This window comes from Vombatus ursinus, unplaced genomic scaffold (assembly GCF_900497805.2).
Source record: "Vombatus ursinus unplaced genomic scaffold, bare-nosed wombat genome assembly UNPS02014812.1, whole genome shotgun sequence".
NCBI classification, from domain to species: domain Eukaryota; kingdom Metazoa; phylum Chordata; class Mammalia; order Diprotodontia; family Vombatidae; genus Vombatus; species Vombatus ursinus.
This window is the reverse complement of record NW_020954590.1, coordinates 46,232,161-46,247,225: the sequence shown is the minus strand read 5'-3', so window position 1 is coordinate 46,247,225 and position 15,065 is coordinate 46,232,161. Positions and strand designations below refer to the sequence as shown.

Genomic DNA, 15,065 nt, shown 5'->3' with positions numbered 1-15,065 from the left:
TGTGTAAAATGAGAATAATAATATATTACTACCTACTTCAGAAGGTCGTGGGCTGCATCTAATAAGTGTGTAAAGTACTTTTAAAAATTTAAACTGATATACCAAATATTATAATTACCATTATTATGAAAAAATCACAATTTTTCATATTTGATCATCATTTTGTATTCATCGTTGTTTCTAGTAACAGGTAGTACAGACTAAAAGACAGAATTATCTTGCATGTTAGAAACTTTAGATAATATTTTTCAGATCTATCTCTAACTTGCATAGCAAATCAGCTGTAATTGCTATTCCGAAACTGAAAACAATACTGATTCCTATCTAATCCAGTGAAATGTTCAAAATATCAAACAAATTATACAAATGAGTTTGAACTACTAAGGGCAGGTGATGTTATATTATAACTAAGTTAAGTCAACTAATATGTATTGTCTCCTATGTGCCAGGCACTGTGCTAAATGCTAGGGACATAAAGACAAAACAAAACAGTCTATGCTCTCAAGGAGTTCAAAGTCTAATGAGAAAGACAACATGCAAACAACTATTTACAAACAAAATATACAAGGGATAAACTGAAGATAATTAATATAGGGAAGGAACTAAGATTAAGGAAAATTTTGTTGAGTTGTTTTAAGTCTTGTCAAACTCTGACCCCATTTTGGTTTTTTTTGGTGAGGCAATCGGGGTTAAGTGACTTGCCCAGCGTCACACAGCTAGTAAGTGTCACGTGTCTGAGACTGGATTTGAACTCAGATCCTCCTGACTCCAAGGCCAGAGCTCTATCCACTGCGCCACCGAGCTACCCCCATTTTGGAGTTTTCTTACTGGAACATACTGGAATGGTTTGCCATTTCCTTTTCCAGCTCATTTTACAGATGAGGAAACTGAGACAAACAGGATTAAGTGACTTGCCCAGGGTCACCCAGCTAGTGAGTATCTGAGGCTGGATTTGAACTCATGAAGATTAGCTTTTCTGATTCCAAGCCCAATGTTCTATCCACTTCACTACCTAGCTGCCCCTAAGGAGGAATAGGAAAAGATTTTTTGTAGAAGGTGGGACTTTAGCTGAGACTTCAAATGAAGCCAGGAGGTGGAGATGAGGAAGGACCATCTGTGAAAATATATGGAGTTGAAAAATATGAGAGGAACAGCAAGAGGACCAGTATCACTGGATCCTAGAGTATACAGTGGAGAGTAAGATATAAAAAGACTGAAAAGGTAGGGAAGGGGCCAGGTTATGCAGGGCCTTAAAGCCAAATGGGGATTTTATATTTGATCCTGGAGGCAACAGGAGCCACTGGAGTTTACTGAATGGAAGACATAGGGGGGGCAATATGATCAGACCCACATTTTAGGAAGATCAGTTTGGCAGCTGAGTGGAACATGGATTGGAGTGTCAATCAGTCAATAAATATTTTTTAAACAGCTACTATATGTCAGACATGCTGCTAAGCACTGGGGATACAAAAAAATGGTAAAAGAGGGTCCCTGCTTGCAAGGAGTTCAATGTAATGAGGGAGACAACATGCAAACAACTACATACAAACACGACATATACAGGATAAACTGGAGACAATAAACCAGGGAAGGCACAACAGTGGGGAGAGACCTGAAGTCAGGAGACCAGCCAGCAGGCTACTGAAGTACTCTAGGTGTGAGGTGATGAGGAACTATACCAAGATGGCAGCAATGGCAGAGGAAAGAAGGAGTATATTCAAGAAATGTTATGAAGGTAGAAAGGATAGGACTTGATACCGTGTGGGGAATGAGAGAGAGTAAGGACTTGAGAACGGATGACACACAGGTTGTGAACCTGGGTGATTGGGAAGATGGCAGTATCTTTGACAGTACAAGGAGGTTAGAAAGAGGGTTTGGGGGAAGGAAAGACAATAAGTTCAGTTTCGAACATGTCGAGTTTATTTGCTAATTTTTTGTTTTAGGGGTGAGTGGTATTGGACCTCTATGAAGCTAGCTAGCTAACTATAAGAGAAGAAAACAGTTAAAAATTCCTTTCCATGCTGATCTGGCTTTTTGAAACTGTGGAAAAAGGATACTGGTCTTTGGCAACTCACATTTTCTACTACTAGAGCAAATTAGAAAGTTTTACAGTAGATTTTGAAGGGATTTAGAAAGGAAAATTCTTATTTTTATTAAACCCAACATTACCTATATGTAAAAGAAAATCATATCTTATTTTAGTTTGGTATCGTGCTGTCATATTTGGATGCTTCAGAGCAAAAGCATTTTACTGCTCAAGGCATATGTTTACCTCATAGGCTGGGCTCCTTTTTCATCATCAGAACTTATGTCTATATCAAAGGTGTCCTCCATTCCAGGAGATGAGGTCTGATCTTCCTTCTTGTCTTGTTTATATTTCTTTTTCCGCCGTTTTTTCTTCTTCACAGAACCTGGGTTGAAAACAGTCTCTGACTCCATTATGTGTGAGATTTCTGCACTCTGACACATCCTTTCATTTCCACCTGACTTAATCAAATGAGTCTCAATATCTTTAAAGAACTGATCTTCTGTAGGTATTGGTGAGGTAGCCAAGTAGGCTGGAAGTTTTTCCTTAAAAAGAACAAGAAAGACAACTAAGATATAAAACAAAACACTTGTTGACTTTTTATGTAAACAGCAAAAAAAAAAAATCTATTTCACATAGAAGCCAAAAAAATCTTACAAAGTTTTTCTACCACCTTGCCTAATTTGGAAGACAGGAGCTAAATACTTAAGTAAATCACTGAAAACTCTACACTTTGAACATGTCTCTCCAAGTAGTTGCTGAACAGTTCAGCGCTGAGTCACGTCAGTACAAGAGTAGTTAGCTTCCATAGCACACATCTAGAGAAACTGACACTACATGTTTGGAGGAAAAATAGAAAAAGTATGATAGACACCACCGTTAAAACAGAGACAATTAAAATCACTATGAAAGTAAAACAGTAGTTTTACAAAGGACCATATAAAGAATTTACTGAGATAAAGAGCAATTGAGACTGAAGGGAAGTAGGAGGCAAACTAAGAGATTCAGATCAAAGAAAATCTGCTAAAGCGCACAAAGGGACCTAGCTGAAGAAACAGTTTAAGAATGACTTTGCCCAATTAATTAAGTATGGAGAGGAGCAGGTAGGACAGAGACTCCTCTTAATAAATGAAATTAATATCTCCTAAAATGAGGACATTTAAAAAAAAATCTGTTCTCCTGGGAAGAAAACCAGAAACTTGTAAGGGCAAAAGGAAAACAAAGAAAGCCCTTTAAATTGGTTAATGGAGAAGAAATGGACTGGAAATTAACATCAGAAAAATGAGAATGTCCTGATATTCAATAATAAAGGAATTGGTTAATGGATTTCTGAAACACTCGACATCAGTAACATCACTGATACATACTTCTGAACCACAAAGAGAAAATGGTAGGGACTTGTGAAGATATAAAAGAAACCTTTTCATTCAATACAATTCAATTTAGCAAACACTTATTAAGTGCCTACCCTGTGCAAGGCACTGGGGATACAATGACAAGGACAGACCCAAAAAACTTTTTAACTGAAAGGGCATCATTAGCCACTAAGTTCAAACTGTATATGAACAGGAATTCTCTCTACAACACAGCCAACGAGTGACCATTCAACCCTTGTTTAAAGACTTTCAGTGAAGGGAACCGACTCTGTCCAGAGGTAGACTGTTAAACTTTTAGTTTAAAAATTAGCAACTGAGCTACATAAGGAAATTTTTTCCTTATGTTAATTCTAAATTTTCCTCTTTGCAATTTATGCCTATCGTTCCAAGTTCTGCTCTAGAAAAAGCAAAATATGCCTTCAAATATCTGAAGATGCCATCATGCCCCTATCCTACATCCTCCCTTCCACAAATTAAATAAACAGCCCCTGTTCCTTCAGTCACCACCTTGGTTGCTCTCCTTTGGGCATTCTCTAAATTATCAATACACAATACTCAAGACGTAGTCTGATCAGAACTGAATAAAAAGCAACTATCACCTTCCTAGTTCTGGACATTAAATATTTCTTAATGGAACCAGATTGGATTAGTTTTTTTTTGGCCACCAGATCATACTACTGACTCATTTTGAGCACTAAAACCCCCAGAACTTTTTTTCAGCTAGATCACTATCTAGCCACATCTCCTCCATCTTGAGCTTGTGAAGCTGTTTCTTAGGATCCAAGAGTAAGACTTTAAGAGTTATTCCGAGGCAATTTCATCTTGTCAGATTTGATTTGGGCCACTAGTGGTTCATGTTTGTTGATATCCTGACAGGTACTGATTCTATTTTCTGTTGTGTTAGGGAGCTCTTCTAGCTTTTTCTATACATCTCCAATTCTCCATGAGCTTCTAGATATCACTCACAGAGGCTTAGCATCATGGTATATGGTTATGCCAATTCTTTGTGTACCCTACAATATGTAACTTGGGTCAGATAATTAGAACTAATTAAATGGAGAACAACTAAGAGCATCACTCTATTATTTATCTTCAGTAAACTATCTAACCAACTCTCCTCAAAGAACTTATATTCTATGGGAAGAAGAGGTACAAAGGTATAAATATAATGCTCATATAAATAAATACATACACAAGGATAATTAAGGAGAGAGACAGCACTAAGAACTGATGGGATGAAGAAAGGTTTTGTGGAATAGGAGTTGGATAATGGAAGATGACAAGGATTCCTTGAGGTGGCGATAAGGCGAGAGGGCATTCTAAGTATTCAGGATAACTAGTGCAAGTCTGTGGTAAGGAGATAGACTATTGAGTTTAGGGAACAGTTAATAGTACAGTTTGACTGGAATGTAGAGTTTATGAATGAAAGTATTATAAAATAAGACTGGAAAGATAGTTCCTTCCTACTAGACTATAGAGGGCCATAAATACCAGGCAAAGTATGTTTCATTTTATCCTAAAAGCAACAGGGAAACTACATTTTTAAAGTTGCAGGTGTTGGTTCATACCCATGTAATCTCTAATTCTTCATTTCAGCTTGTTTCCCATAAATCTGTTTTTACAAGAATAGCAGGCCATGAAAGAAGGGGAAAAAAAACTAAGTTTCTCAAGACATTATCCAATGACAGATCCATTACAGGAGAGGAATGAAAGAAAAAGAAGAGATAAAGAGTCACACTTTAGCCTTGTGTCCATTAAGGGGCAAGCAAACCTCAATGAAAAGGCTCAAGGGTCTGTATCAATCTCCATTCCTTTCTCTGCTTCCTGCTTTGGCAATTTCATCTACTTTCATGACTTGAATCATACTTTCTATAGAGATGACTTCTAGACTTTTATCTTTTCTGCCAATCTCTCTCCTGAGTTTCACTCCTAGCTGCTGACTGGACCTCTCCACCTTCAATATTTTACTGACTCCTAAAACTAAGCATGTCCAAAACAGAAGTCATCATCTCTATTAATCCTGCCTTATCTCAACTTCTTTATTTCAGGTGATGAAGATGAGACCCTCTCAGTCATCCAAAGTCAAAATCTCAGAGTTATCTGAGTCTCTTATCTTACCAATCATCTTCCACAATCAATTTAGAGCACTGGCTCAGGAGTCAAAGGATCTGGGTTCAAATCCTGCCTTGCACACTTATTGTCTCTTAAGCTTGGGCTAATTACTTAAAACACCCTGAGTCTTACATGTCAGTGATACTATGGAAAGGAGAAGCACGAGGCTATCATTAGAAGAGAAGGGCCATTGGGTCCCTGCAGTGCCAAAGGTGTAAGTTGTCTGGGCCATATGGGCTCTCTATGTATGTGTCCCCTCTCCCCCACTGATCCCATATGTTAGTTGTAGAAAAGCATGCACCAATTTTATGGGGGAGGGGGATGTTTTATAGTTTACCTTATAAGATGAAATTTCACTTTATGAATTTACTTTAAACTATTTGTGTCCCCTGGAAGACTATTAAAGGTAACACACTAGTGGGGGCTTGTGAGCTATGGTTTTATGACTGCAGATACACAAACTACTTTGAAAGTGGGGTACTTGTCCCTTGAGGGACTCAATCTGTGAAATTTGGGAAAGGGCAGTAGCTCAGATGGGGTACTACTTGAAGAAGACTTTAGAATTCCATGAGTTTATTGGATACTCTAAGATGCTGCTTTTTTTATTTTGCTAAAAAAAAATGTACCAAATATGCTTCCTCATAACAACATCTGTAATAACCCTAAATGAAAGCAAAAGGAGAAAAGGAGAAACACTAAGGCAAGTAGAACTTGCATTATGCTTAGACCACATTCTGTAATAACAGTAATGGTTAATAATAGCTAGCATTTATATAGCACCTACTATATGCCAGGCACCATGCCAAGCACTGCTTCTGATCTCTCCTTTCTACAGCTGCCAAAATAATCTTCCTAATACTCCAGGTCTGTCCACTGAATGATTGTAACTACTGTTGCTACAATTACTGAAGTTTTGTGGATTCCTTGTTTCCAGATTTGAATATCAAAAGTACAGTATGGCCATGGCTATAATCAAGAACTACTAATATATTAGCACTATATATATTACACATATATATATAAAATCAAGAACTACTAATATATTAGTACTATACATATATATATTATTATTATCTTAATAAAGAATGAGTAGTTACTTGGCTTCTTAGGTCTTTACTTTAAATAAAGCAGGCTTTTATGTCAAGAAAGATAAACCAGGAAGCCTAAGAGAGAAACAGGAAATACACAGATGAAAGAGGAAAGCTTTCAAGTAATGGTGAACTACATAGCAAAGCCTCTTCAAAGTGAAAAAAACAAAACAAATCAAAAGAAAAACAAAAATTTCCTGCCCCTTCTGTGTTACTCAATTATTGCTATTAATAATAATAATAGTAACTAGCATTTATATTGTGTTTTAAGGTTTACAAAGTACTTTACAAGTATTATTTCATTTGATCCACACAACAACCTTGGGAAATAGGTTGTTATTATTATCTTCATTTTATAGATAAGGAAACTGAGACAGAGAGGTTAAGTAATTTGCCCAGGATCACAAATGTCTGAGGCAGGATTCAAACTCAGGTGTTCCTGACAATGGGTAAAGTGCTCTGAGGCTTAAAAAATTTTGGGGTGGAGGGGAGGGAAACTATCATTATTCAACCAGCTTATGTTTCCTTGGTAATGCAATAAGGCAACTTTTTAAAGACTCTAGGTTGCAAAATAGGTGTCCATTTGCACTGGATAAAAAAGTTTCCTCAATAGGAATTCCCTATATTCATGAAATTACAGTCCCCAAAATATTTTTTCCTAGTGACAGGTACATCTTCACAAAAATATGCTACTCATACTTAGATGTCAATTAAATGTCAGTTTTACTTAACTGTGAAATTTAGGAAGTAATATATTTATTAAGTTAAAGACATTTTGGTAATTTTTAAAAATATAAATCATATTAGTTCTAGCTTTAATGTGACAGAAAGTCATGTAGAGCAAATCAACTTCCCTATATCTTTCTAACTTTCAGCAACAAACAATAAAAATGTCCAGGAGCCTAGGTGACAAAAAAAAAATAAGATTCTATTCATTATGTCTAGCTATCCCTACTCACAAAAACACTCCACCTAAAAAAGGAGGCCAGAGAAAATTTTTAAAAATGAGTTGAGGTTAAGGATATATGACTCAAGTGAGACAGTAATATAAAGTGCTTGGCAGACTTTAAAGAGCTACTTAAATGTCAGTTGTTTTTCTTATTACTTAGCTGAACAGTTAGGTCAGTACTGTTCAAAAGTCTTTTAAAAAAGGAAGAATGAGTGTGCTACATATGGAGGTCTTTCTCACTCTTATACTCAAACTTGAAGACAAGCTCACACAGAATTTCTAAATTAATTATGAAGTTAGAGAAGTTGTATTCCCTAGAAATATTTCCACCTTCAAGGTAAAGAAAGTCTAGCTTAAAATGGTGAGACATCATACTCTTCTTCATCCCCCAAGACAATAAAATGATACAGTTCCTTCTTTCAAGGACATATAGTAATATATATTTGAAAATGTTTAATGTGGAAAACATTATTAAATTTGGAATATTTTAATAACAGAGATCATGTTCTTTTGAATAGTAAAGTTGCATTTTTAATCAATATTATGTTTTAAAGAAATGCAACTAACTTTTAACAGGCACACAATTTCAGAGGGAAACTAGTTAAGTGATCAGCAGGAAATATAGCATATTTTTAGCTCAGTATTAGGGAATACTAAACTAGCATGTCAAGAAGTATCTGTATCTGCAGTTGCCTTTGCTCAGTTTAGATGGAATCATCGCAAAGTGTTGGTTAGTCAGTCCTCTCAACATGTTTGTTTACATATGGTACACAATTCATCACGAAACCATTTTCCTGTAATGAGAGCTATTTGTGGTTATTTTAAAAACTCTCAAAAATGATTAGTCATTGTAACAACTGTAACTTCAACTGTCATTTTCTGGTTTTTTCCTTCATGGGCAGCTGAAAGAATTCCATGTAAGACAAATAAATCTAAGTAATGGTGATGTAATACGAACAAGTAGACAATGTGCAAGGAATTCTCTTGATTTGGTAAACATGTTTTCTAAGTCTAGAGGTCAGCACCCTAAAGAGATATGGCTTGGCAGCTAAATGGAACTTTATGTCTTGACTTTCATGTTTACCTGAGATGAACTGCAAATAAAACTTATTTAAGTTAAAAGGAGATATATGTGCCTGCTCTCACAGGGAGGAAAGAATGCAAAAGCTCTTTACTGAATCTCTAGAGTACAATAAAGATATACAACAGAGATTCAATGTCAGTAAAGACTTCTACTAGCTGGATGAGATGCCATGGTCACTATCCCAGCTGCAAGCAGTGAAACCTGAAGTTTCTCTAATCAGCAGAAATTGTGGGCATGACCAGTCATAAAAACTGCTGAGCATTTCTGTCATTTTAGTTACAGAAGAAAGGAATCTCAGACACCAGTATTGGGTGATGACCTGGATGAGGCAGTTGCCAGTTTCACCACTGTGACACCAAAGTTCTGAAAACCTACATATTCCTCTTCAATCTCCTCGACAAAGAAGGCTTCTCCATTATCCCCCAGCTTCATGTGAAGATCCACAGCATCGCCATTGATTTCTATGTCAATCTGCAACAGGAACAGATTTTCATCAGTGAGCTCACCAGCACCAGGACCATGAATGCTCAAATAAAAATTACATCTATCCTCCAATATCCACAATCACAATGCTTCATAAACCCTGCAAATGTTTCTCTGACAGTGACTTTCTCCTAAACTTACCATATCTCTAGATCAAGAAATGAATCCAAATGCCATAGAAGGCTGTGCCTTAAAAGGCTAGCTCATTCATCTCTTGGTGAATTCAAGACCACTTCTGGGCGGTCCAAGACCAGCCTGAAATGGACCTGTAGTCTACACTCTAGTTACTACTTCAATGACCCATGATTTTATAGGTATAGCTACCCCTTCCATCACGCCAAATGAAAACCATCCACATCTTAATAGGCTGTTTTCATGAGATACTAGGGACAGAAAGATTCATCATCCGAGAGGTGATATGCCCCTCTGGTTTTGGCTGGGCTGGTCCATTGTTGGATCTGTACTTGGAAGTTTTTCCAGTTCTCAAAGAACTTCTGGCATAGTCTTTCAGAAACCAAGGGTACTTTTACACCACTAGGAGGCATCCAAAGGGCTTCAAGGGAAATATTTATTCATAATTCTTATAGACAGGTAGTGACTAGGTGGGTGAAACAACCAATACTTTTTTTAAAAATGAAAAGGCATATTTCTTATTTAAATCAGAGTTTAAAATTCTGTGTTAAAATGTTTTAAAAATAAATTACATTAAAAGCAAGAGTTTTTAGCCTTTTTTTAAGTCTCTCTAGCTGAAAATAGGATTATAAAATTATAAAAGAAATCAATTATATTATGAAAAAAATTTTTTTTAATCACTTTTTTTTTTTGGTGAGGCAATCAGGGATAAGTGACTTGCCCAGGGTCACACACCTAGTAAGTATCTGAGGCTGGATATGAACTCAGGTCCTCCTGACTTCAAGGTCGGAGATCTATCTACTACACCACTTAGCAGCCCTGAAAATACTTTTTTAAACAAGTTTTCTGACCCCCAAGGTTAAAAATCCAATTTAAATATATGAGACAATCTTGTTTTATGTTAATGACACCTATATATTTCAAACAGAAAGTAAGTATATAAACTTTTTAGAAGCATTCTATAAATAAGTCATTGACTGGCCCTAGCTCATTTTCCTGGCAACAATGACATTTTATAAGAGGGCTTTTCTGTAATTTCTGGAGTTAGTCAATTAGCATTTATTAAGTACTTACTATGTGCCAGGCACTGAGCTAAGTGCTGGGGATATAAAAAGAGGCAAGACAGTTCCTGCTCTCAAGTTCTTGCTCTAATTGGGGAGACAACAATACAAACAATATGTCAACAAACAAGATATATTCAGGATAAATTGGAGATAATCAACAGAGAGAAGTCAATAGAAGATTTACTTGATCCTGGAGACAACAGGAAGCTACTGAAGTTGAATGATTAAGGGGATGATATGATCAAACTTATGCTTTAGGAAGATCGATCAGAAAATTGAACGGAGAATTGCCTGGAAAAGGTAGAGACTTAAGGCAGAGAGGACTGGGCATGTCATTAATATCTAGCAGTTAATCTTTTTAATATTAAACTACATGAACAAATTTCAGATCTAAGAGTGATCCATTTAAGAAATACATGTTTTCTTATGAGACTCAAAGAAAATTCCAAGAGTGAACAATTCACTGAGAGTATATTATGAACTCATGTAATAATTCAGTTCTTGACAATGGCTTCTTCAGGTAAAGAAAAGAATGTTTTATTCCTTAGCAGTTCTTCACTAAAGTGAAAAACAATTTGAAAATTTAGATAGAAAAAAAAAATCTATTCAATGAGTAGAAAAAGGTAAAGACTATGTCAGTAGCTTCATCCAAGAGGTTCAGTTCCTTGTGCTGACCTGAAATAATGTATTCAACTTTTGTTTTCATTATGCATTTATGACTAGAATAATTGAACATTCAAAAGTAGATTGCTTGCTTTGTTAAAATAATTATGTTTGCTGACTGAATTTGTAATTTGGCTTTTGATAAAACAAGCATTCATTTATTAACTATATTTATTAACTATGCATGGCTATACGTGGCCCTCTGGGTCCTCAAGTGTAGGCCTTTGAATGAACCGAACTTCACAAGAACAAATCCCCTTAATAAAAGGATTTGTTCTATAAAACTTGGACTCGGTCAAAAGGCCGCACCCAAGGACCTAGAAGGCCACATGCGGCCTGGAGGCTGCAGGTTCTTCACCCCCGTCCTACCTTCAATGAGTTCGTAAGATAATAGGGAGCAAAAGGAATGAGATATACTCAAATCCCTACAAGATAAATGAGAAAAACAACGAAGTACACATGAGTTCTAAGAATCCTGAGAGCCTGGGGTGTGACTTCTTCTGGGGTGGAGCTCTGCAGAGCATGTACCTCCATGGAAAAGGAAAAAAGCTGAGCAAGATCTTGAAGGAAGATAAGAAAGATGTCAAGAGGTAAATTAGGGGAGGAGGAGAAGAGCTTGTTCCAGTCTAGAAAACCATTCTCAAGAAGGTAGCAAATCACATCTATCAGATTGGCTAATCTGACAAAAAAGGAAAATGTTGGATGTTGGAAGGGATGTGGGAAAACTGGGATACTAATGCACTACTGGTGGAATTGTAAACGGATCCAACCATTTTGGAGAGCAATTTTGGAACTATGCCCAAAGGGCTACAAAACTGTGTCTACCCTTTGATCCAGCAATACCACTGCTAGATTTATATCCCAAAGACAACCAAAAAAAAGGGAAAAGGACCTTTTTGTACAAAAATATTTACAGCAGCTCTTCTAACAAGTGGAAATTGAAGGGATGCCCATTAATTGGGGAGTGGCTAAACAAGTTGTGGTATATGATTGTAATGGAATATTATTGTGCTATAAGAAAGGACAAGCAGGATGATTTCAGAAAAACCTGGAAAGACTTAAATGAACTGATGCATAGTGAAGTAAACAGAACCAGGAGAATGTTGTACACAGTAACAGCAATATTGTAAGATGAAGACCCGTGAATAACTTGGCTATTCTCAGCAATATAATGATCCAAGACAATCCCAAAGGACTAAAGATGAAGCTTACTATCTGCCTCTGACATTGGCTGAAAACAGACTGAAGCACACTATGTTGCACTTTCTTTCTTTCATTTTTTTCTTTTATTTGAGTCTTCATGTACAAAATGACTAATATGGAAATATTTTACATAACTGTACATGTATAACCTATAGCTGACTGCTTACCATCTCAGGGAAGGGAGAGGGAAAAAAGGGATAGAATTTGGAACTCAAAATTTTAAATAAAAATGTTAAAAAATTAAAAAGAAAAAGAAAGTACAACTGTATTTATGAGAATGTGCAGGGATAATAGTAGGAAAGAAATAGGAAGGTTATAATGACTTTCCAACATCCATAGGATTGTAAGCAACAGGGCTATAGTAACATAAAACATAGCCAAGGCCTAAGAAAGTTATATATTTTAATAAAAATAATTTTTTTAGCAATTAGCTAAAAGGTCATTTAACACTTAAAAAAAAAGAAGGTAGCAAATGAGGAAAATACCAATTTGGAGGACAGTGAGAAGTTAGTTTGAGTAAGACGGGGTTGTGCAAAGATGAGATAAGGAAGGGGACTGGAATTGTGACTTCATTAGTGGATCGAACTCCCTTAAGAGGAATTCCCTCTAATGATGCAGGTCGGTCACTTCCCTGCAACTGACAGTCTTACAGATTTGCCTAAATTACTGAATAGTCACATGACTTGTCCAGGGTCACGATAATAGTACCTGTCAAAGCTGGAAACTGGGCCCTGGTCTTCCTGACTCCAAGCCAGCTCTTTGTTCTCTATTCCAAACTGCCTCTTGGGTGAAGATAAGTACCTTAAACTAAGACTAGAAAGGTAAGTTGGAATCATACTATATAGGGCCTTGTCAGGCAAAGGACTTTGTATTTTACTCCCTAAGCAATAGGAACACTATTGAAGATTATCTGAACAAGAGAGTAACATAATCAGGCCTATGCACTAGAAAGATTAACATGACAACAATGTCAATTAGTCATGCAATAAACATTTATTTAACACCAACTCTGTACCAGGCTCTGTGCTAAGCTCTGGGGTTACAAAGAAAGGCAAAAGACCGTCCTTGCCTTCAAGAAGTTCAGAGTCTAATGGCAATATTTGGAAATTTGGAACCTACAGGCTGAAATCATATTTATGAAAAGCATTCTTAATAACAAGGCAGCTAGGTGGTACAGTGGATAGAGAGTTAGGCCTGGAGTCAGGAAGACCTGAGTTCAAATCTGACCTCAGATACTTACTAGTGTGTGTCCCTGGGCAAAGTCACTTTACCTTTTTTGCTTCCATTTCCCCAATTACAAAATGAGCTGGAGAAGGAAATGGCAAACCACTCCAATCTCTTTGCCAAGAAAATCCCAAATGCGGTCATGAAGAGTCAGACACAACTGAACAACAACAACTTCTCAATAATATTGGCAGAAATGCATCAGGACAGCCCTAGTTAGTTTTACTAATAGGAGAATGAATGCCAGTGGTTTAGAAAATCAGTATCTCTCCCAAACATCCTTAGAATGTTTCTCTCTTTTCCTTTCTATCACTGGTTCTAAGAAAGGACTTTAATGAAAGCCTCAAGATAATATAGCAATGATACCAGAAATACACAAGTACTCTGGCAGTCTTTGAGACCTTATACAAAAATCTTATTACTTGCCATATCCCAAGATAGAGAATAATAAGAACAATTTAATTATAGGCATAATCTTGTGTTGGAAGGAAGGAAATCTCATCATTAACACCCTCGTGAGTTCTCTCCACATTATCCTCCCTTTCCGGAAATAGGATGTCATTTACCTATTAACATGTTATGATAATGCCCTGCAAAATCTGTTGGTATATGACCAACAGATGGAATCTCAAGCACAGACATATCTTAAAATAAAAAGCCTTTTCTTCTGGCCAGAAGACTAATGAAACTGTTTGATCAAAAACTCAAATCGAAGCAAGGAAACTGATGACGATTATGCAGAAAAAAGAGAGCAAGGTTTTCAGTCTTCTTTACATTTACACTCTCTACTTCCATCCAATATTTCTGGGCAACATAGAGACCCAGAAACATTATCCTTTCAAGATTTTATGTAATATGTGTAATGTGCTCATTACATTCTTCTTGGCCAGTAGAATATATCCACCATTAATTAAACAACAGATATGATGCCAGTTTTTATTTTTTGGCTATTGTTTGAGTCATTATTCAAAAGAGCTTGGTTACAAGAACAAACAACTTGGTGAATGATGTTGCATTTCCATATTTTTTATTTATACTAAAGGCCTTTTAAAAAAAGTAAAATGTTTTATGAAAATAAATATCCTCCATATGTGCTTTCATAGCTGTCAATTTAAAAAAACCTAAATTTGTAAAAGTAGGGCAGGTTACGGTAACACACAGTCTCCATGGCACCATGGAAATTCCAAAAGAAGAGCCAAGGGTTAGTGTTACCGGGAATAAAACAAAAACAAAAACAAAAAACAAAGACTAGGAAAATTGAGTTTGGTCAAATGCCACTTTTGCAAAAACAGAAAGTTTCTCAGTCAGCAAGTAAGTAACACTACTTTTGGTTTCCAACAGCTAACCCTTTAGTTTCACATAGCAGCAAACACATGCCAAACCACATTAATCCTGCTGCCTCCGGAAAATGCAAGGGGAATTGAGTTGAAACTAAACTTTGTTACGCCACCACCTTGAAATAAAATCATATATGTCTGAAAAAATGAATGACTTGTTTTGTGAAGCCATTAGTCCTTTCTTCTCTGCCTCCTTCAAAGTACAATACATTTAACAGGGTCGGGGGAATTTTCAGCTTAAAGGCATAAACCAGACATGTCCCCTGTTTTGTGTACATTTACATACACACACACACACACACACAACATACACTTGAAACAAAA

General features: G+C 36.4%; 1 protein-coding gene across 2 annotated transcripts in view; it reads right to left on the bottom strand.

Moving 5' to 3' along the window:
• The window catches only part of LOC114053916 (phosphatidate phosphatase LPIN2), a 106,641-nt gene that overhangs the window by 49,005 nt on the left and 42,571 nt on the right, over nt 1-15,065 (bottom strand). For both annotated transcript variants that reach the window (XM_027877049.1, XM_027877048.1), the window contains exons 3-4: nt 9,011-9,106; nt 2,273-2,571 (exon numbers count right to left, since the gene is read on the bottom strand). In XM_027877049.1, coding sequence (XP_027732850.1) covers nt 2,273-2,571; nt 9,011-9,106 — 395 coding nt within the window. The remainder of the gene's footprint in view (nt 1-2,272; nt 2,572-9,010; nt 9,107-15,065) is intronic.